Source organism: Phacochoerus africanus, chromosome X, assembly GCF_016906955.1.
Source record: "Phacochoerus africanus isolate WHEZ1 chromosome X, ROS_Pafr_v1, whole genome shotgun sequence".
Taxonomy (NCBI): Eukaryota; Metazoa; Chordata; class Mammalia; order Artiodactyla; family Suidae; genus Phacochoerus; species Phacochoerus africanus.
The window spans coordinates 127139869-127162939 of NC_062560.1; the positions used below are offsets into that span (position 1 = coordinate 127139869).

The 23071-nt window shown below is 46.3% G+C and overlaps 1 protein-coding gene across 1 annotated transcript in view; it reads left to right on the forward strand.

Annotated features, from left to right (window-relative positions):
• The window catches only part of PASD1 (PAS domain containing repressor 1), a 62070-nt gene extending 40689 nt beyond the window's left edge, over nucleotides 1-21381 (forward strand). Inside the window, exons 8-15 of the mRNA XM_047764273.1 lie at nucleotides 3175-3247; nucleotides 11301-11427; nucleotides 13273-14156; nucleotides 17242-17415; nucleotides 17728-17919; nucleotides 18275-18531; nucleotides 19519-19783; nucleotides 21143-21381. Of these exons, the coding sequence (XP_047620229.1) occupies nucleotides 3175-3247; nucleotides 11301-11427; nucleotides 13273-14156; nucleotides 17242-17415; nucleotides 17728-17919; nucleotides 18275-18531; nucleotides 19519-19783; nucleotides 21143-21250 (2080 nt within the window). The 3' untranslated portion in view covers nucleotides 21251-21381. The remainder of the gene's footprint in view (nucleotides 1-3174; nucleotides 3248-11300; nucleotides 11428-13272; nucleotides 14157-17241; nucleotides 17416-17727; nucleotides 17920-18274; nucleotides 18532-19518; nucleotides 19784-21142) is intronic.
• The last annotated feature ends 1690 nt before the right edge of the window (nucleotides 21382-23071 follow it).

Consider the following 23071-nt stretch of genomic DNA (forward strand, 5'->3'; position numbering starts at 1 on the left):
CCTTTTCCTTTGCACTCACAGCTTGGCTAATGGTTTGGTACAAGAGGTCTACCTTTTGGCCTGTCTCAGCTTTCAATATGCCTTCTTCTCCAAGCTTAATCATTTCTAGCTCTTGGTTTAAAGTGAGAGATGTGTGACTCTTCTTTCACTTGAATGTGTAGAGGCCACTGTAAGGTTATAAATTGTCCTAATTTCAGTATGGTTGTATCTCAGGGAGTAAGGAGGCCCAAGATGAGAGAGTGAGCGAGCTGAGGAACAGCTGGTCAGTAGAGCAGTCAGAACATACACAGCAGAGTTCCCGTTGAAGTTCAGGGGATTAAGAACCCCGCTAGTATCCATGAAGATGAAGGTTCAATCCCTGGTCTTGCTCATTGGTTAAAAGATCTGGCGTTGCCACAAGCTGTTTTGGATCCTGAGTTGGTCTGGGTGTGGTGTAAGCTGGCAGCTGTAGCTCTGATTCTGACTCGACTCCTAGCAGGTGCAGCCCTAAAGAAAAAAAAGAATATACACAGCATTTATCGATTAGGTTCATCCTCTTATTTGGGTATGGTTCATGGTACCCCAAAACAATGACAGTAGTAACATCAAAGATCTCCCTCTAATCACAGACCACCATGAAAAATATAATAATAATGAAAAACTTTCAAATATAATGAGAATTACCAAAATGAGACACAGAGACACGAAGTGAGCAAATGCTGACGGAAAAATGGCGTCAATAGACTTACTCAATGTGGGGTTGTCGCAAACCTTCAATTTGTAAAAAATGCAATATCTGTGAAGCGCAGTAAAGCAAAACACAGTAATATGAAGTATGCCTGTAGCTTCTGAATAAATTGACAGCACTTCACAATTATCATCGTGTCACCGTATTGCTAGTCTGAGGTCTTTCTTTTGATCATATCTGTAATTAGGCTCCAGTTTCTCATTTTGCAGGGCAATAAGGGCTTTTCTTGGCCTGCAAAAGAAAAACTCTTGAAAACAAAAATTATTTCCATAATAAATATTCCGTTGGTTACCAAACTGAACTTGGGTCCACTTGCCCATGCACAGCAAAGCCAACCTACTGACACTGGGTTGTGGTGAAGGAAAGTATAACATTTACTGCAGGACACCAAGCAAGGAGAATGAGCATCTTATACTCAAACGACCTGAACTCTCTCATGGCTTTCAGGGAAGGGTTTTTAAAGGCAACATTTGGGGTTAGGGTTGCAGCTTGTGAACTTTCTTCTGATTGGTCGGTGGTGAGGTAACAGGGCAGAGCCTTGGGAATCTTTTTTTTTCCCCTCTTCTTTTTTTTGCTTCTTTTTTGCCTGCACCTGCCATATTCGGAATTTCCTGAGCAAGAGATTGAATCAGAGCTACATCTGAGACCTACACCACAGCTGCAGCAATGCTGAATCCTAACCCTACTGTGCCGGACCAGGAATCGAACTAGCAATGCCACAGAGACAAGCCAGATCATTAACCCACTGCGAGGCACAGCAAAAACTCCTGTTTGGGGAATCTTGACCATCAACCTTCTGGTTCCGACTAGTCTGAAGTCTTCCTACATGTTGTCAGCATGGAGTCACCTCCTCCACCTGGGTGGGGGTCTTAGTTTCTGCAGAGTGACTCAAAGACATGCATCAGCTTGTTCTGTATCCCTGGAGGAGTAGGACTCTGTTTTATTGCTGGACCATTATTTAAACTCTCATTATTTCTCTTGCTTGACTGCTTTTCCTTTGTTTCTTTATTCCCTCACTTCCCTAATTAGTAACTGCTTGAGTCTACTCTTTGGAACTCAGGAGAAGCCTAGGAGACTAAAGCTTTTTTTTTCTTTTTTTTTACAAACAAGAAGTGAGAGACACGGAGTGGCTGTTGGACCTGTGAAGGCCCTGCAGGGAACTGCTCACTTTCAAATTATGAAATTTTGGAGGCTTAAAAAAATAATCTTAGTATTAAAAACAAGATGGTTATTCATTTATATTCTCTCTCTCTCCCACTTTTTCTTTCTCATCTTCCACTTATTCAATGAAAAGTCAGCTAGTATTTAGACTTGACTGTGCCATGAAGCTGCATTCTCACCCTGGGCATCAAAATTCTAATTTTGATAGACATTAATTGTTAATGATCCAGAGAAAGGAGAGTTTCTCTAATTATAGGAAACAAAATTAAATTTCACCTGAAGGCATTTTTATAATTGCAGTTGATTTAAAATTTAAGAACATTCAGTCATACACCTTGGCTTCTTTTTTTCAAAAAGCTTACTTTGCTCACCATTGCCAAAAAGAGGCATTGAGAGAGTTCCCGTTGTGGCTCAGTGGAAACGAATCTGAATCTAACCAGTATCCATGAGGATGTGGGTTCAATCTCTGGCTTCGCTCAGTGGGTTAAGGATCCGGTGTTGCCGTAAGCTGTGGTGTAGGTCGAAGACGTGGCTCAGATCCCACATTGCTGTGGCTGTGGTATAGGCTGGCACCTGTAGCTCCAATTCGGCCCCTAGCCTGGGAACTTCTATGTGCCACGGGTGCGGCCCTAAAAAGCAAAATAAATAAAAAATTTTAAAAAAAGACAAAAAAAAAGGCATTGAGACCTGCAGCAAACTTCATTATAATGAGGGTCCAGATGACTTACTTTTTAGATACGGTGCAGAACAACTTTCTCTGTAGGAAAAGTGACACCTCAAAGGTTGATGATGTTATATATTAAGAAAAATAGGTTTTTTTCTTGTTTGAATTGTTAGCAAACAACCTTTAACTGAGTAAATTTGAAGATCTAATTGGCTCTATTACGCAACTCATGAGTCAGGTATCATCCTGTCTAGCAACTAGAGTATTATTTTAAAGCCAGGACATCTTTTGTGGGGAAAGGTAATGGCAAGGGTTTTATCCTTCAGGTTGCCTCTTCTTTCTTTGGGGGACAGAGAGGGCCCATGTGACAGATGACCTCATTGGTACTGATCAGGAAATTCCAGACTGGTTGATTAAGACTACATTTCTGGTGAAAGTCAGAACTGCAATGAAGTCAGGTATTAAATCTAGGTTTGGTATCATAGGCTTTAGCATGAGTGATGCCATTTGGGGCTCATGAATTTTCTCTCTAACAGAAACTTGTATTTCCTGTGAAATAGAGAACTTAGATTTAAATGGCAAGTGAGATGTGTTTACCATCTGTCTTTTCACCTATTTATAGAAGTGTCCAAGGCCAAAGAAGAAGTTCTAGAATGGGACTCCTGAATGCTGAACCTGATGGCCCTGCCTCAGAAGTACGTACATTAAGTACATAGAGTAAAAGCTCGGACCTTTATTCCCACAGTGTTGATTCTTTACCCTTCTAGGTTCTTGGCTGAGGTGCCCCTGTAATAAAAAAGACAGGATTTGCAGGAGAAAAACAAATAGAAGTTTAATAACATGTACCTCTCCTGTATACATGGGAGAGCCCCAGGAATGCTGAGGAACTCCCCAAAATGGGTCAAGCTATCCCCTTAAATACCCTTTTCAGCTAAAGATAAAAGATGTTGGGAGTGGGGTATCAGTTGTGGGGACACAGTAAGCAAGGGTAAGGTTGTCATGCAGATTTAAGTCCTTGCCTTCTACATTGATAAGAGTTTTTAGAAACTTCAAGTCATCCTTTTCTTCCTGATACAGAAAGGGAGACACCCTTACAAATTTCTATAAATATAAATATTTCTTACAAAAGGGTAATTTCTGTTGGTTTTCAGAGCTTCTCCTGAAGCTGCTGTTTCTTAAAAATATCCCTTGCTGTACAGTGGGAAAAAAAAATATCCAGCTCAAAATAATCCTTATGCCAAGGAGACGTATTTTGCGGTAACAAATTCTGCTTCCCATAATTTACATAGAAAGGTGTTAATTTCAAGAAGTCTCCCATATGGGCAGATCATGTGAGCAGTGTTCCACAGTTGCCATTTTGTAGCCATTCCTTATTGGGAGCCAGTAATGGCCATGCTTAGAATGGTCCCTGTAGTAGCTTTAAAAAGAATTAAGCTGAGCTCAATGCCAGATACTCTTCAAGGTCTTTTTGATGTGTGAGTGTATTGCAAAATTAGAGGTTACTGACCTGCCTGCCAAGGGGCAGAATCCAGTTCCTAATTAATCTGGATTGTTCCCCCATCCTCTCCTTAAGCCATTGGATGTATCATCCGATTATCTATTCACAAGACGTTACTCTAAAGAATCCTACAGGGATACACATTAATAAAATATGAAACCTGGGTTCAGCTCTCAATGATCTAAATTCTAGCCTGGGAGACAAGATCAAAGTGCAAGAAAAATAGATATAGGTCAACAGAAAAAGCATCTTAGAAAGCCTTCCCAATGGATAGATAGTCTTTCACCTTCCCTGCCACTCCGTGGGTACATGTAACATAGCTGTTAAGCTGTTTCACTGCCGTGATGATAGTACTACAGAGAGAAAAGATGACCTAGACATGAGAACAAAAGGGTTCAATTCCTGATTCTGCCACTTACCCATTGCGTGACCTGGGGACTCTCATTTTACCATGGAGAGCCTGGGTTTTGTTATCTGTAGAATGAGAGTGGTAATAGTCTCTGCCAGTCTACCTCATAAGGATATAGTAATGCTCAAAGGAAACTTGCTTATTAATAGATCATATTCCTGCAATAGAATGAAGCTTCTTTGAGAACAGGGGCTGTCTTGTTCATGAGCATATCACCAAATGTCTTGAACAAGGCTGGCCACACATAGTAGGTGCTCATAAATACTAGATGCACAAATGAACCTTGTATGTTCATGCACTCTATTATTTTTATAGCTCTCTTCAAATATTTGGTAAAGGGATTTCAAGAGCAGTATCGATAGGTTGAATGTGTGGAATCTTACTTTGGTTTTCAGGCTTCCACGTGATTTTGCCTGAAAGGATTTGCATGTTCCTGGGGACTATGCAAACAGCAGGCTTTTTAGTATTTAAGTTCTTCTGTAACACAGAGACACTGTGAACACATATTGTAATTATGATGTACTGATTTTTGGATTGTATTTTCCAGTTCTTGCTCTTTCAACAAGGTACTTCCATGTAGACAAAACTTTCTCCCTTCTGAGGACATACCTCTGCTTAACCTAACATTCTGTTCAAGACAGTGTGAAACAGTGAGGAAATTAGGTAGAAGAAGGTTAATTGAAACAGAGCAATGTTCTGTGTACACACACGCTAATTTCAGTTACACTAGGAAAGAGGCCAAGACATCCATATAGCTCTGGCCATTAGTCTGACATCTACAGTCAGTCAATAAATATTTACCCAAGAGCTGTGGTGTGCTGTGTGTTAAGAATCCAATCCTTCAATATAGTGTTTTGGGGAAAGTTGGATTAAAAAATTCTCACTTTATAAAATTTACAAAACCTAAGTAATTATAACATGTAAAGGTAAGTTGTTTTTTCTTTTTTTTAAAGAAACTCATAATCTTATCACTGTGGTACAATGGCTCTTTAATTTTGCTTATTTCCATTCAGTCTCGGTCCACCATCACATCTATTTTTTACTTGTCATAATGATTCCAGCTTTCCTGGTATTCCATTCCCTTTGGCTTTCACTTATCACTAAATTCCTTCTTTCTACTGTCCCCAATTTAATCATTTCAGTAACTGTACAATATACTATGAAACTGGGGGATTTGTGTTTCCAGTTAGGATGGAGTGACAGGGACCAGATTGACTTCCCTGCCCAAAACTAAAACAGAAAAAAATATATGAAATAACAGTTTTCAAGATAATGGACATCAGGCAACAAAGGACTGGGACTCTTAGGAGATGGAAAATGAATGAAGTGAGCCTTACCATCGCCGTAGCTTACTACCTAGTGGGTTTCCAGGCCATGTAGCTGAGAGGGAGAACACACAGGGATCCCAGTGGAATTCCTGAGTTGAGGAGATTGGGGTGAGAGTACAGGTAGTCTAGGGGAGAGGGCGGCATGAGATCTTTGAGGGGAAAGAACCCCCCAATACCCTGCAAGGTAAAATTAACAATATTGGGCATTCAGTCAAAGATTAGCAGATGCTCAAAAAAAGCAGTAATGTGTGACTCTTACTGGAGAGAAAACCCAATCAATAGAAACTCACCCAGATCAAATGCAGATTTTAGAGTTAGTGGACAGGGATATTAACATATGTGTTACATATGTCCAAAATTTTAAGTGGAGATATAAAAGATGGGGAAAAATCTCAAATTGAAACTGGAGCAATGAAAACAGCACTGGTTGGAATTGATGGCAGATTAAATATTGCAGATTTAGTAAATTAGGGGGGTTTTAAGACACAGCAGTAGAAATTCTCGAAAATTAAACCCAAGGGGAAAAAAGTTTAAAAAGAACAAGAAAAAAAGAATAGAGCATCAATTAGCTGTGGGCAACTCTTCAAGTGGCCAAATGTATGTGTCAGTGGAGTCTCTAAAGTGTAGAGGGATGTACAGAAAAATATTTGAAATATTAATGGCCATAAAATTGTCCATACTTGATAAAAGCTATAAACCCAGAGATCCAAGGATCTCAACTAAACGTAAGCAAAAGAAACATGAAGAAAACCACACAAAGCATACACTGGCCCCTCCCAGTTCTGTCAGCTGTTACTATAGACAATGCTGTGTTCAAAAAAGCATGTTCTGTTGATAACAGCTGTTAACTGGCAAGGAGTTGAGAGCAAGGCAATGTGTTAAGAACAAAGTTCTTTCCCCAAAGCCACCATTTGAATGGCAGTGTAGTTTTAAGTAGTAGCACTGATGGCAGTGCAAAGCAAATTCTTCCTAATTGACTCTGTCCCAAATATTTTATTTTGATGATGAGTTTACGTGACTCCTGTTGCCTGCTACTGACATTCTGGCATCTGTCCCTAGAGATCTATTGCTCCTGGACAGTGTTGCAGCACACAGGCATTTTGGCAAAATTGGAGCTTGTACATTATCAGGTTGCCTTTTCACTCAAATCCATTGTTCCTGGAGGTAGCAGGCAGTTCTTCAGAAGAAGCTGGCTTTGAGCATGTGCCAGGGGCTGGGTGGGGCAGGAGAACCATAGTATACATCAGACCTGGAAGCACTCTGCCCAAGCTGATTATGTATTAATGAAGAGGCAGGGCAAACAAGACTTAGGGACTGATCATGAAAGTTATCTTCCATTGATTTTACAGCTACCGTGTGGTAGACACTTAATTGTGTTCATTCAACAGGTACTTAGGAAAGTGTCCAGAAAATAGTCTAAGAAGGTCAGTGGGTGCTTGACCCCCACAGTAACTCTCTGAGGCATTATTATTCCATTTTTACAGGAGGTAAATCTTGGATTCTTGTTATTGAGTAATTTGCCCAAAGTCACAGTATAAGTAGCAGAGCCAGGATTCAAACTGAGACCTGCCTGGTCTCAAAACCTGTGTTTCTTACTATGCAATGAAGTATCTACTTTCAAAATAAATCTCTTTATTTTCTTACATTGTCCTAGTCTTTGTTTTAAGACTTCTCTTTCTTTATATTTCTGAACATATTAAACATATTTATTTTGTAAACACTATTTTAGATTCATTTATTGATTCATTGAACACGTATTTATTCAACACCTTTGTAACATACACTGTTTCAGCGTAAGGGGAGCAGATATATCAGTTAGCAAAACTGAAAAAGTCTTGTTCTAGAGGAGCTTACATTCCAGTGGGAGGAGGCAGATGATAAACAAGATAAATATTTTAAATAAATCAATCAGGAGTTCCCATTGTGGCGCAGTGGTTAACGAATCCGACTAGGAACCATGAGGTTGCGGGTTCGGTCCCTGCCCTTGCTCAGTGGGTTAACGACCTGGCGTTGCCGTGAGCTGTGGTGTAGGTTGCAGACGCGGCTTGGATCCCGCGTTGCTGTGGCTCTGGCGTAGGCCGGTGGCTACAGCTCCGATTCAACCCCTAACCTGGGAACCTCCATATGCCGCGGGAGCGGCCCAAGAAATAGCAACAACAACAAAAAAAAAAAAGACAAAAGACAAAAAAAAATCAATCATATATTGGAAGGCGAGGAGAGCTATTGAAAAAAAAAGTAGAGCAGGATGAGAAGGATTGGGAATCCAACAGATGGGAGAGTGCAGTGTTAAGTATGAGCAAAGATTGAAGGGGGCGAGAAAGCTAGCCATGGGGATATCTGGGGGGAGATTGAAGAAGAGGGAAAACCAACGCAAGGCCTTGAGGTGGACGTGTCCCTGGTTTAGAGGCATAGCTGGAACAGAGTGAGCAAAAGCAAGAGTAGGTTTGAATGAATGAAGTCGGAGATGTAATGGCAGCCGGGTCAAGTAGGGCCTTGGAAGCCATTGTATGGATTTGGGCTTTTACTCTAAATGAAATGGGAGGGAGCCACTGGAGAGTCACGAGTGGAAGAATGGCATAAAATGTTTGCTTTGTTAAAAGAGTCACTGTGTTGAGAATAGGCTGTGGGAGCAGAGGCAAGAGGGAAAGCTGGGAGCTCAATTAGGAGGTTATCTCAGCAAATCCAAGTGAGGAGTGGTGCTGATGGCTCGGACCAGGGGAGTAACAGTGGAAACTGTGAGAAGGGGTCAGATTCTAGATCCCTTTTTGAAGATAGAGCCCTTGGGTTTGCTGACATTGGATGAAGTATATGAGAAGAAGAAAGAAGTTAGGGATGACTTAAAGGTGCTTGACCTGAGCAACTGGAAAGATGGTGTTCGTTGACAGAGATGGAGGAAACTGGGAAAATTTTGCAGGCTTAAGGGTGTTTGCTGGGAGGTGTAATAACAGTGTCTCAGTTTTGAAAATGTTTGAATTGCCTAGTACATACTCAATTGGAAATGTCGAGCTAGACTGGAGGTAGGAATACGGGAACCATCATCGCTGAGTAGCATTGAGAACTTTGTCTAGATACTCATGCTGCAACAGAACAAAGGGTGGGGGAAAAATGTAATTGTAATGTATACATGTAAAGATAACTTGATCCCCTTGCTGTAGAGTGGGGAAATAAAATAAATAAATAAATTAAAAAAAACCATGGATGGTCTTAAAGCTACAAGCTTGAATGAGGTGACCAAGAGAGTAAGGTTTTTGGTTTGTTTTGTTGTTGTTGTTGTTGTTGTTTGCTTTTTAGAGCTGCATCCACAGCATATGGAAGTTCCCAGGCTAGGGGTCAAATTGGAGCTGCAGCTGCCGGCCTGCACCACAGCCGCAGCAATGTCAGATCCAAGCCATGTCATCACACAGCAATGCCAGATCCTTAACCCACTGAGCGAGGTCAGGGATCAAACCCTCGTCCTCACGGATACTAGTTGGATTTGTAACCCTCTGAGCCACCATAGGTACTCCCTAAGGGAGTAAGTATTGATAAGAGATAAGAAGCAAGGACTAAGCCTGGGGCACCTGCAGAGTTAAAATTAGAGACAAGAGAAGGAATCAGCAGTGGAAACTTGAGAGGAAGAGACCAGTGAAGAAAGTATTTCCAGAAGGAGGGAGTGATAGATCAGGTAGGTTGACAACTCAAAAGTGACCACTAAATTTAGGACCTGGAAGCCATTGTTGACCTTTAGCATACAGTTCATGGAAACAATTATGGAATAAAAGTGAATCCAAAACTCCTCTTGAACTTGTTTATGGATTGCCTTCCTGTCCCCATGGACGCATGTTCATTTCATCTTTCTTTTCAGCTTCTAGCTGCCTTTCTTGAAAGACTGTCTTCAGGCCTTAGTCCTAAGTGCATATTAGACTGGTATCTTTCTACTTCCGAAATGGTTTCTTTGTTTTGTTTCTTTCCCAAGCCGATTACCATACCTGCCCATGATTCTGTCATTTTAAGATCATTTAAGCTCACTGCATTTACATTGATAGGTTAAAAATTATGAATGGGGAGTTCCTGTCGTGGCTCAGTGGTTAACGAATCAGACTAGGAACCATGAGGTTGCGGGTCTGATCCCTGGCCTCACTCAGTAGGTTAAGGATCTGGCGTTGCCATGAGCTGTGGTGCAGGTTGCAGATGCAGTGCGGATCCCACATTGCTGTGGCTGTGGTGTAGGCCAGCGGCTACAGCTCTGATTCTACCCCTAGCCTGGGAACCTCCATGTGCCGCCAGTGCAGCCCTAAAATGACAAAAACAAAATTAAAAATAAATGAATAAATAAAAATTGTGAATGGACAAAAATGGACCTCTTCATGCCCAAGTATATACGCTTATATTGAAAATCATCCAGAGAGCAAGGAGCTAGTGATTAAATTGATATATGGCTGTGATAAAAGCAGAAACAAGAAGACTGAGAGAGGTTGTGTCCCTTCTCAATGAATACACCCCAGCAGAATTCTTTCTAAATAGTGAAAATATTGCCACATCCCCAGCAACATATTGCGTATTTGGAAGAGTACAAAACACAGTGTACGTGAACAGTAAAGTTGCCTAGTTTCCTGAAGTTGAAATGCTGGGATTTGATCTGGATGAGTATGCTCCAACAAACAGATTCCTGGAGGAAAAATCAGCATGGGTCTATGTCTTAATCCAGTCCCAAAGAAACAAGTAAACAAGCAGACAATCTTTTGGCAGATGTAAGAGATTTCACTGATAAACCAGGTACTTAAATTTCATCTGAGCAGTGAGCCCCAAACTATGCAGAAAGGATCCAGTTGTTACGGAAGTAGAAGTGGATCACTAAATTGGAATATAATATATATGGCTGAAAGCAGCAAATGGCTTAAATTGAGGTACCAGGGTTAAGGAAAGGGGCGCTGTATGTCATTGGATTATAGCTCTCACTCTGCTCCCTACTTGCTGTATGACCTTCTTCTCTTTAGGTACTTTTGCTAATTATACTTTCAACTTTAATTTGCATAAAAACACGGAGTAGGGTTAAATGGCCCCCAGTTGTCCTTTCCTTTCTCTAAGCCTGGGCTGCACGTGCAGGACCTTTAGAAAAATGGCCCCATCAATGGGGATGCATTTCTCCTACAGCCTTCCCACCTCACTGCATCCTACCAGCATCCTAGCAACACCTCTGAAATATATATGTTTGCCACGGCCTTTGATAGGCACATGTTTTTCTTATGCTTGTGTTTTCAAAAGCACATCTACACTATGTTTCTTTTCTCTGTTTGGACATCAGATAGCATGTGGCACCCATAATCTTTGCTTGTTGTTATCCTCCAGCAATTTTTTTTTCCAAGTACATGTTTCATGATGGCTTTGTGTTAGGTATTCGATTTATTGAAGCAATGTTGGAAATGATGTGAAATGCTTCGGAATTTGTGTTCTGCCCGTGTTTCCTGTTGTTTATGGATCCCTTTGTCTCCAAATGAAATGTCATCTTCTCCTTCCCCTTTGGAAATTTCTAGGATCAAGTTAACACAGTCGCAGTCGAGCAGTATGGACCACAAGAATCTGTTTATGTAATTAACATAGAGTCAGATACGGCTTATGACTCCTGTACATCTTCCTCGGAAAGCACGTCTAAATCTTCAGGTGGGTACATGTGGACATTTGGGTGGGGCCTATCAGAAGAAAAATAGTGGCTTATAGAGGAGTTACAGTTTTTCAAATGAAGATAGCGTTCTATTTTATAATGATGTGAAATCGTGAGAGTGAATTCTAACTTCCTTCATCTTCTGTACATTTTTTGAGATAATGATTCAAGAGCAATGAGAATGAATATCTCATGGATAGGTCAAGTGTTTGGAAGTTGGATTATTATCTTCCATTTAATTTTTTTTAATTTTTAAGAGTTTTTATTGAAATATCATATGTGGAATCTAAAAAATGATGCACATGAATGTATTGACAAAACTAAAATAGACTCACAGACATAGAAAACAAATTTATGGTTCCCAAAGGGGAAAGTGGGAGGGATAAATTGGAAGGTTGGGATTAACACATACACACTACTATGTATAAAATAGGTAATCAACAAGGATCTACTTATAGCACAGGGAGCTCTAATCAGTATCTTGTAATAACCTATACTGGAAAAGAATCTAAAAAAGAACATATATGTGTGTGTTTATCTTAAATGTGTGCATATATAAATGAATCACTTTACTGTATACCTGAAACTAACACAACATTGTAAATCTCCCACATTTAATTTTCATCTAAAGATTGGTGCTAGATCTTAGTCCTTGGAGGCGTAGCCTCTTATCTTTTCATATTTATGTAGCCTTTTCTGCTATGGCATAACAAGTGCAGTCCAAAGAAACCTCTTGTTTTTAAAAACTGTACCATAAAAAGAATTGTTAGTAAAGGGCAAAGGATAGTCTCTCAAAAACAGTGATATTTACTATAGAAATTTTGATATTAAATACATTTCATAAATATCACTGTATAAAAACACACAAGAGCAATTTAGCTTATACAGTAAAATCCACTCTTAGGGGTGTACAGTTCTTGACAAAGGCAAAGAGTTATATATCCACCACCACTCCCTGAATTCCTTGTGCTGCCTCTTTGAACTCAAACTCTGTCCCCCATCCTCTGGCAACCACTGATCTGTAGTCCATCTCTGGTTTCCATCTATCAGAATGTCATGTACATGGAATTACACCATATCTAGCCTTTTTGGTCTGACTTTGTTAACAAAATGCATTTAAGATTCATACACGTGTGAATCGATGGTTCATCCCTTTTTTCTTGCTGAGAAGTACTGCATCTCATGAATGAGCCATGGTGGTTTTTTTTTAATTAATTCATCTGATAAAGGACCTCTGGGTTATTTCCAAGTTTGGGGTGATCATAAATAAAGCTACTATGGGCATTTGCATAGAGGTTTTTGGTATGAATATAAATTTATAACTCACTTGGGTAAATTCCTGGGAGTGGGACTACTGGGCCATATGGGAAGTGTGTGCTTTTTGGGGTCATTGAAGGAAAGTCAAGTCACAACACTTCCAAGAGGACTTCAAGCACTCCTAAAATCCCACATTCTGGGGAACTTAGTTTTTCAGAAGCGATTGATGAATAGGTTTGATTTGGCTTTATCAGTTGGAAAGTACCAAATTCCAGAAGGAGAGCCAAAAGAATTTTATAATGACAAGACACTTAACATGCATGTGTTGGGTGCCCACTTATGCTTGGGTGGGTGGAGGTAAAGTTAGACATTCCCTCCTTTTATTTCGTTTGGAAATGTGAACAGATTTTCAGTAATGTTCTAAATGATTCCTGATACCTGGCACATCTAATCTTTAACATGCAGTAAAAATGGACTCTCCTCTTTTTATAACTTATTACAGAAAATAAAGAGAGAAATCTGTGTAATCTGTTTGATAGTATTTTTGCTTTTTTTGATCATGAATTCCACTGTCCTTTCTTTCCCAGCTACATCATCTTTGCAGAGCTTTGAATCTGATCCTGAGTTGGGACATGTGAATTATATGGATGAGGTGGAACAGACGGAGCATATGGACCAGATGTATGAAATGGAGGAGGTAGACCAGGTGGATGAGGGAGATGAGGAAGACCAGTATGTTCAAGAGGACGAAGAGGGCCAGATGTACCAGGTGTTCCAGGATGAGCAGGAGGACCAGGTGTACCATCTGTACTATGACAAGCAAGATGACCGGGTGTACCAGGTGTACCAAGTATACCAGGAGGACCAGGTGGACCAGGTGTACCTGGAGGACCAGGAGGACCAGAAGGACCAGGTGTACCAAGTGTACCAGGAGGACCAGGAGGATCAGGTGGACCAGGTGGACCTAGAGGACCAGGAGGACCAGAAGGACCAGGTGTACCTGGAAGACCAGAAGGACCAGGTGGACCAAGTATACCAGGAGGACCAGAAGGACCAGGTGGACCTGGAGGACCTGGAGGACCAGGAGGACCCAGAGGACCAGGTGGATCGGGTGTACCTGGAGGACCTGGAGGACCAGGAGGACCAAGAGGACGAGGTGTACCTGGAGGATCAGGAGGACCAGGAGGATCAAGTGTACCTGGAGGACCAGGAGGACCAGGAGGATCAAGTGTACCTGGAGGACCAGGAGGACCAGGAGGATCAAGTGTACCTGGAGGACCAGGAGGACCAGGTGTACCTGGAAGACCAGGAGGACCAGGTGGACCAGGAGGATCAGGAGGACCAGGTGGACCAGGTGGACCTGGAAGACCAGGAGGACCAGGTGGACCAGGAGGACCAAGAGGAGCAGGAGGACCAGGTGGTGCAGGAGCCCCTCCTGTCCTCCAGCATGGCTGCTGACATCAGTGACGAGGTACTTCTGGGAGCCTTGCTCCACATATTTGTCTGTACCACTAACCCTGCAAAGCCCCACATTTCCACTCTTGTGCTCAGTTTCACTTTTAGCACACTCTGGTTTTTTAAACTGTATTGCCTTTTTTGTTGTACTAAATTTTCGGATGCAGCTGACAATCCAGTGCCCTAACAAACAGGGAGATGGGAGTTTTTCTAGGTAGGACCAAGTCCTGTTCTCTTACTGTGACATATGCAAAGACACTTTGTGCTTGAGAGACAGTTTGAGCCAAATGGGAAGCTTAATTACTAAAAAAAAAAAAAAAAAGGTGGCATTTTGAAGATCCATGCTCCGCATGGCTTGTGGGGGATGCTATCTTGTGAGAGGATGGCTGCCCTGCCTGCCCACACCAATACTTCCCCGCCGTGTGCTGGAGTCCCTGATGGAATCAGTCCTAGATTAAGTGCATTCCTTTCAGAATGTTAGATATACCCAACCTTCAACTGTCAGCACCAGTGTATGGTTCAAGGCCACATCAAAACAATTGGATGAACTTCTTTGTTGCTCTTCTACTCCTAAATTGGTGTACATAGCACAGATTTTGGAGATCATCTCTTAGATTAGACAGGATTATTATAATCAGGATTGGCAGCCCAGATAATGAGTTTAGGGTCTGTTAGGTGGAATTGTATGCATTAATCACCAAGCCTTAGAGAGTCTCTTCATTCCCAATGCCAAAGGCATCCTCTCCTAATGAGAGGAAATGGGCGCTAGATAACAGTTGTTTGAGATTGGCCTCAGTGGTGTGACCTTGGCACATCCCTGAGCCTCAGTTTCTCCACTTTGAAATGGTCTGCTTGCCTTGCAGGGATTCTTAGACCACTATCAAGATTCTTTGAACTATTTAAAAGAAAAATTCTGTAGAAACACCTTTGTCTTTATGTCCCCGTATGCTGAAAACTTGTGGTTCCCCTTTCACTGCTGAGAGATTTTTCTTCTCTGCAGAGATCCAGCAGCTCAGGGCAGGCAGTTTTCTTGCTCCCTACAAGGAAGCCCTTCTAGAAGGATTAGGCTCCCTCCCTGCATTGTGAACCCCTCCTCCTCAACAGAAAGGTTTGAGCCAAAGCTTGGTGGCAGCTCCTCTGCCAGGGACAGCAGAGAAAGAGTCCTGCCTGGTAAGGGACAACCTGCGAGCTTTGTCTCTTCGGGTCCTGAGTTGAGATTTTCTTTTGTCTAATGAATGCTTGCTTTCTTATAGGAAGATTATCTATCATCTATCTATCTATCTATCTATCTATCTATCTATCTATCTATCTTACATAGTGAAAGAAGGACAGTGGGACAATTTTCAATGGATTAAAAATGACACATACAGTGTTTTATTCCAAGTGAGAAAAAAACCAACTTGCAAGTTTTCTCTCTCTCTCTTTAATAACTCAGCTACATGCTTCCACTAATCCTAAAAGAGGATGAAGGACCACAGTATGTCTTCTTTCTGTCTTTAGCAATTGCCATGCCCATGTACCTTTTTCTCAACATTAGTATTGGATTATGGCTCTCTCATCTTGTTAGACACTCACATTATCTAGCACCGGTCAAGGCAAGCAATTCTAGGTCTTGCTCACAGCTTTGACAGATAGTTCTTTTCCAAGAATCTCGCGTCTTTACTGTCAACCGCAGCCAATCAGGTGAGAAGTGCTATCCACTTTCTTATTTCACTAAAATGTGTCCCTGCCTTTGCATGTTTTATTTTATTTCCTTCCAGTTTTGTTGAGATGCAGTTGACATAGAGTGCTGTAAAAGTTTAAGGTTTACAGTGTAAAGGTTTGATTTGCTACATCATGAAATAATTACCCGATAAGTATCGTCTCACACAGATATAAAATTAAGGAAATAGAAGAAAAAGATTTCTTTGTGATAAGAACTCTTAGGATTTACTCTCAACAGCTTTCTTATATAACATGCAGCAGTGTTAATTGCATTTGTCATGCTGTACATTGCGTCCAGTTCCCCCACTCCCCACCTCCTCCTGTGATAACCACAAATCTGGTCCCTTTTTCTACAAGTTTGTTTGTTTGTTTTGAATGTAATTGACTTACGAAGCTATGGTCAATTTCTTTCACCAGTGCCTTAGAGTTTTCTGAGTACAGGTCTTTAACCTTCTTGGGTAGGTTTCTTCTTAGAAGTTTTATTTTATTTTTAAAATTAATTAATTAATTTATTGCTGGTGGGTGGACTAGGTCCTGACAGGGCAATCTGTGGGCTATGGTTGTCCTGGGGCTGGTATCGGCCTGCGGGTGGCCAGGGCTGGGGCCCTGGGGGTTTCAGGGCTAGTGCCAGCCGCTGGAGAGTGGAGCTGAGTCCTGAGGCCTCTGGCTGCAGGGCCCTTGGGGCCTCTGAATTGATGTTGGCCTGCTGATGGACGGGGTGGGGGCCCAGGAGGTCCTGTGGCTAGTGCTGGCTCACTAGTGGGCACGTCCATGTCCTGAGCCCTCTGGTAGGTGGGGTCAGGTCCTGGGGTAGCTGGGAGCTCAAGTGATCCTAAGGCAGCCAATTTGCTGGTGGTAGGGGCCAGCATTCCCACCTGGCGATGTGCTTGGCCTGACACATCCCAATACTGGTGCCAATAGGATGGTGGTCGGGGCAGGTCCTGGAGCCAGCAAGCTAGAGGGAGCATTCCAAAATGGCAGTTGCCAGCACCAGTTCCCCGTGGCAGAATGAGCTCCCCTAAGTGGCTGACGCTGGCATCTGTGTCCCATGGTGAGCTCCAGTCGCCTCCTGTCTCTCTGGAAGGCTTGCTAAGATCAGCCAGTGGGTCCAACCCAGGCTCCTTTCAAATGACCACTTCTGCTCTGCTCAGTGGGTCAGGAATCCGGCGTTGCCGTGAGCTCTAGTGTAGGTCACGGATGCCACTCAGATCCTGCCTTGCTGTGGCTGTGGTGTCGACACGGCCGGCAGCTGCAACTCCGATTCGACCTTTAGCCTGGGAACCTCCACGGGCGGCGGGTACGGCCCTCAAAAGGGGAGAGATCTGTGCGGTAGCATTTAGAGGACCTGGGGGCCCCGAGTGTGGACCATAAGCGATTCTTCCCCACGGCCATCCCAGCTGCCGCCGGCAATCGTATCCTACCTCGAGAGACGAGAGATGGAGCTGATGAAGAAGTTCAGGGAGCAGCTGGAGGAGGAGAGTCAGATGCTGCAGGCTGACATCAAAACCCAGAGGGACGCACTGGAAATCTTGAAGGAGCAGCTTCAGGCCATGCAGGATTCCATGCTTCAGGTCAGACGCCAGTTCTGTGTAAGGGGCAGAAGGGAGGGGAGAAGGGGACCTGGACAGTCTTCAGGGCAGCCTGGGACATCTGGAGTCGTCTTCAGTAGGAACCTATGGCTTTGCCCCTTTTCTCTTGGCTGCATGAACCGAGAGGGGCCCAGCCGGGCTCTGGCCGTGGCTGATGTGGCTCATACAAAGCCAAGGCTTCCTGTGGCCTTGCCTGCAGGTAGGTCTTGCTCCCTGAGCAGTGCGTCTTGTGCCCTCAGGAAAGGTGTGGGCCCCGAATAAGACCTCGGTGACACTGAGTCCTTTCAAATGCAGGCGTCCTCCTTGCGCCACGTCCGTAGCCCTGAGCTCCAGTCTTTGGAGCCAGCGGCCAAGAAACAACGCATCGAGCCAGTGGAGAGTTCTTTCTGGGATCTCAAGGAGGACATGTATTGTTGTGGTCCGTGTTCATCTGAGTCTTTCCAGTTCCCGGAGGAGCTTGAGGAGCCCTGTGACCTCTCTACCCAGGTATGGAAAAAGCCTGTTCTACCTGTGGAGCCGAAAGGGGATTTCATTTTCATGAAAATGTGGGCTCTCCTGTTTCTCCTGGGAGGGGGGTGCTGGCTACTCCCTTGCCTGCAGCTCAATTGCCCGGGAGAGAAGAAAATCCTGGCGATGCATATGTGCACACGTACATGGATGCATGCTCTGGACTGCAGCTTCTCCCAGCCGGGAGCGTGGCTGCAAACCAAACAAGCAGACAGTCACCCAGACGGCCACACGCAGGGAGCCAGGCTTCCTGTCCTCTTCTGCTGTGGGAGAATGGAGAGGGTGTGGCTCTGGCAGACCCCGAGGTACTATTAGCTCTTTCCTTGTGATGCAGCTGCTCTTCCCGGAGGAGGACAAGTACCTGCAGCAGGAGGAACAGCAGGTGGAGGACGAGAGGCTGCAGGAGCAGCCCCAGAAGCCTGATTTCATTGTGGACAACCAGACGCTGCAGATATGCCTGCCCGGCCAGACTGGCCTTTCTCTGGCCATGTTTGAAGACACACTGGTGTTTATGCAGAACCAGCCCCCCGTTGTTGCTGCCCCTTTACCAACTGATGAAAACATCGCGGGCCAGGAAAACCGGAGTCCTGGGTAAGAAGCGCCTGGAATGGGAACAAGGGGGCTGAGGTCACTGCTTTCCCCTCGTGGCTGGACCCCCTGCCTGAAACAACCACAGGTCGCTTGCCCCCAGGGTGCCACAAGTCCCCGCATTCAAAGCAGCGTGCCCCCACTCATCTTGAAATCGCCTGGCTTCCTGCACCCAAGCCCAGTGCCACCGCACAGGGTGTCGAGAGGGAATATCCCCCCGCTGAATAACTCCTGGCTCCTGGCTTCCTGCTGCCACTTTACTGGGATCTTCCCAGTAGACCAGGCACAGGGCTCCCCATAGCACTGGTGATCCATATGGGGGGAGCAGGTGAGAGGAAGTTGCTAGGTTGCCATCGGACACCTAAAGAGCCAAGGACACGAAAGGACCAAGCCCTGGGAGGCGGTGTGAGCACATGAACACATTTTCTGCTCGGGGGGGGGCTGAGATCTCTGGTCCCAAATGCCGGAAAAAGAAGGCTCTGCTCAGCAATGAAGGGTGGCCTAGCACATACTTGGCGGCCAGTAACTGTCTTTGAATGAATGCCACTTCTCTGAGCAGGGCTCCCAGAACTTTCCGGATTTCCTTCGGGGCCTTCTTTTAGGACCAGTGACCTGACACGTGGGGTGGGTCAGTGCCAGGTTTCCCACTGGCCTGCTCATCAGAATCCACCCGAGCAAACAGGCCTTGCAGCCTCTCTCGGCCACTAGGTCCTTTAATGATGAAGGGCCAGTCACTGACTTCGGGGTGGGCTGAAGGGACCTGCACAAGGCCCCAGAGAGCACCATCGTGGCGGAACCAGGACTGTCCGAGTAATAGAAACAAAACTCACTTGATACAAGGGACTCTCTTTTCTCTGTGTTTGCATTTGCTTTACTCTGGCAAATTGAGGCTCATTCAGGGGCCTTGGGCTCCTACCGGTGAGCAGGACCGTGGCTCCTGGGCCCTCGTGTCTACATCCATGTCACTGTCCCATGGCTCTTCCATTACAGTTTCCTTCCTGAGGACCAGCTGGGGCCCAGCCCGAGTCCACAGCCACTGTTGCCACACAGCCCCAGTTCAGAGACTCTCTCTTCTACCAGTTTTCCTCAGTCTCCCCCAAGTTCCGAATCCACCTTAACCACCGTGGAGACCCCCGAGGATGACACCCAACTGTGGCAAGAGCCCCAAGAGCTGCAGCATCACCTGTACCTCCGAGGGAGCGCTTGGCCCTCCGGAGAGGAAGCCACCTGGCAGGACCACATCACCTGGGCCCAGGTAGACCCGTCCAGAGCACCCCTTCCCCCTACGCGCCATGCGCGAAACCCACACTTCAAAGCCCAAGCAAATCCGAGGGTGATTTACTCAAAGACGGTAGCGTGGCCCCTGGGAACCGCAAACCCCCAACCTTACAAAGGCTGTTGGCATTCTGACTTTAGAAATCCTAACAGGGCTTAACCTTTTTTCTTTCTTTCTTTCTTTCTTTTTTTTGTTTTTGTTTTTTTTTGGGGGGGGGTCTTTTTAGGGCCACACCCACGGCATATGGAAGTTCCCAGGTTAGGGGTCGAATCGGAACTGCAGCTGCCAGTCTGTGCCACAGCCACAGCGATGCCAGATCTGAGCCGCGTCTGCGACCTGCACCCCAGCTCACGGCAACGCCAGATCCTTAACCTCCTGAGCGAGGCCAAGGATTGAACCTGCGTCCTCATGGATGCTGCTCAGATTCGTTTCTGCTGAGCCACGACAGGAATTCCTTCACCTATATGAGGTCAGAGATGGTCAGTGGACGCTGGGGCTCAGTGACCAAGCCAGACTCTGCCAAGCCCCTTCCTCAAGCTGAGAGATATCCCAGGGCAGTGGGAAGGGGGGCTGGGGTGGCAGAAGGCGGCCCAGTGGGGACAACGCAGTGGAGCAGCCGAGGGTAGGATGGTGGCAGCGCGTCCCTGTCTGCAAGACTCCGGGACTCCCCACACCATTGTCTACACCGCCTGGACCCTCTCTCTTGCCAGGTCCCAGACGCCGGCAGCTTTCTTCCCAGAGCCCGGCGTGGCTCCTTCTGTTTCCCCCGCCTTCTCCTCAACCCCCTTGAGTTCCACCCTCAAAACCCCGCCCAAGGGTTTTCCCTCTTCCTCTAGCAGAAAAGACTCCCACAGCCCACTTTTTGTACCCTCATCTGTGCCACCGGCCCTCCTCCGCCGTCCACCACCCGGACTGGGTTGTTCCCTCTCCCTGTCACCTGGCTCAGGCGAGCCAGGTGGTGGCGAGTCAGGCTCAGTGTGGAAGTTGCTTCGTCGGAGCAGAGTGAGGGCAGAGCCTGAAGGTCGGGACAGGGGGAGGCTGTCCAAGGCCTCGGCTGCCCAGGGCCAGCCCCAGGACGCCGCAGCCTTAGCGTTAAGACAAGCCTGGGAGAGCCCGGGCCTGCTTCTGCTGCTCTTTGAGCCAAGATGCTGTTGGCAGAGAGAGCAGGGATGAACCCCATCTTCCTGGGGGCTGGCCTTGAGCGGCACCTTGCAGGCTGCGGCTCCAAACACGTGCTTCCCAGCAGCCTGCTGATTTGAATGAAAGGGACCCCCCTACCATTGCCAGACGGGCCTGGGGACTCCAGCAAAGGACCCACCTTGTGCCCCTTTTTCCCAGCAGGTGCCCACGCCTGAGGCAGACGTCCAGAGCTCTCTGGATGGAGACACTGTCCAAGAACAAATCAGCTGCCTCATGTCTGTCGAGCAGGCCGACTTGGACGAGTAGCCGCACCAGCTGTGCTTTCACATCCAGCCTGGAGAGCAGAGGGGGAGGCGGGCTGAGGAGGCCCGCTTGGCCAGGGCTCACAGAGCTCCCTGGAGGCAGGGGTAGGGGGTGGGGTGGGTCCTTATTTCCTTTCCTGATAAGTTCTCTTTGTCATTGTTAGTGGAACACAACCTGTTTCTCAGAATCCCACAGGGGCAGCCCAGGGTTCCTGGGGGGGTGGGTGTGCGACAGCCGCCAGGCCACAGCAGGAGACCGCTGTGCCCACCTGCCCCGACCAGCCTCGCACGCACCTCCTCCACCACTGGCGGGCTGGCTGCAGAGTCTGCTCAAGTTTGAATACCCTTTTTCTCTGCCAAGAAACATTCTCCAGCACTGTTAGCAGTCTCGTAAGAAGCTGTTGCCTCTGAAGCTGCAGGAATTCCGAGGCCTTGGCCTTGGCCATCAAGACCTGCCCCTCCTCCGCAGGCTGTGCTGGGGAAACCCATGGGGAAGAGCAGGCCAACTGTGGGAAGCTGGAACTGGCCCAACAGAGGCACTGCGTGCTAAAATAATCACAGCTCCACTGTCTAATAAAAATTGTTATTTACTACAAGTCTCCGTGAACTTATAACTGACTTTGTGGAACCTAGAAATGGTCCCTGTCTTCCCACGTGGCCTTGTGCCCTGGCCCTCTGGGTAGCTGAGGCCCAACCCAGTGGTCCTGGGACCACCCACTCTGTGTAGACCGTGCTCATGCCTCACGCATTCCCACCAGCCTGGTTGGGGAAGGACACGGTGCCCAGGTTGCTTGGCATGCAGGTTCCTTCTCCTTTCGGGCAGGTGTGCTCCCCGGTGGAAGAGTGATTTGCTCTCAGTCAAGCACCAAGGAGAGCATCTGCCCAGCTGTCTGCACAGTGGAGGGAAGCAGGGGTAGAGGGTGCTTGGGTACCCGAAGCCAAAGTCATCGTGCACCTTGAATGTCAGCCTTGGAGTGATGAGGCATTGCTGGAAGAAGACGAAGCCCCATGTACCCACAGGAGGAGCTTGGCATTCCTCGGGCAGCTTGATCTCTCCCAGGGGGCTAGGGACTGAATGGGTTCATGCTCAGTTCATATGTTAAAGCCTCGTGGCCCCCCTTCCTCTAACCTAGGGTGCGCCTGGGCCGGGATTGGTCCGATCTGGTCCAGCTTAGGCTGGCTTCACCATTCCCGGATTTCAGACGGGGATCCTGAGCCGGGAAGGTCTCGGGTCCCCAGGCTCTGCCTCCAGCAACTGCTCATCTTCTGGCTTGGCCTGCAGGCCGGGTTGCCAGAGAGTCAGAGGGGCAGGTGCCTGGCCTGCTTTTTTCCAGGGATCCCTGCGGAAGGAGCTGCAAGGGCACCCCATCTTCGGATGGGGGGCGGCCAGGGCACAGGGGCTAAAAGCCCAGAACCAGTGTTTGCACGCGGGATGGTCTAGTCACGAGTTTCAACTCAAACCGTGCCCCGGAGCTCTCTTGGGCAGTTCTGGGCCCTCCTGGCCGAGACTTGGCTTCCCCGGGCAGCCCAACAGCTTTGCTCATCTTCTCCCTCGTCTTCCCAGGTGTGGGCTCTCCCCCTAGTCCCCCAGGTCCACAGCCTCTCCTGACCTTTGCAGCTCCAGAGAAAGTTGTCGGCTCTCAGGCCAAAGGCTGGCAGTAGCTCCGTGAGGGGGAGGGGCAGCTTTAGCAAAAGTGGGTGAGGCTTGCCCGGGCTCTGATCGCGAACTGAGGGGCGGGCTCTGTCCCAGCCTTGCCCAGGGCAGGAGGTAAGTCTGGCCATGACTTGTGTCAAGAAGACCGTCATGGGACAAGCGTCCAAGGCC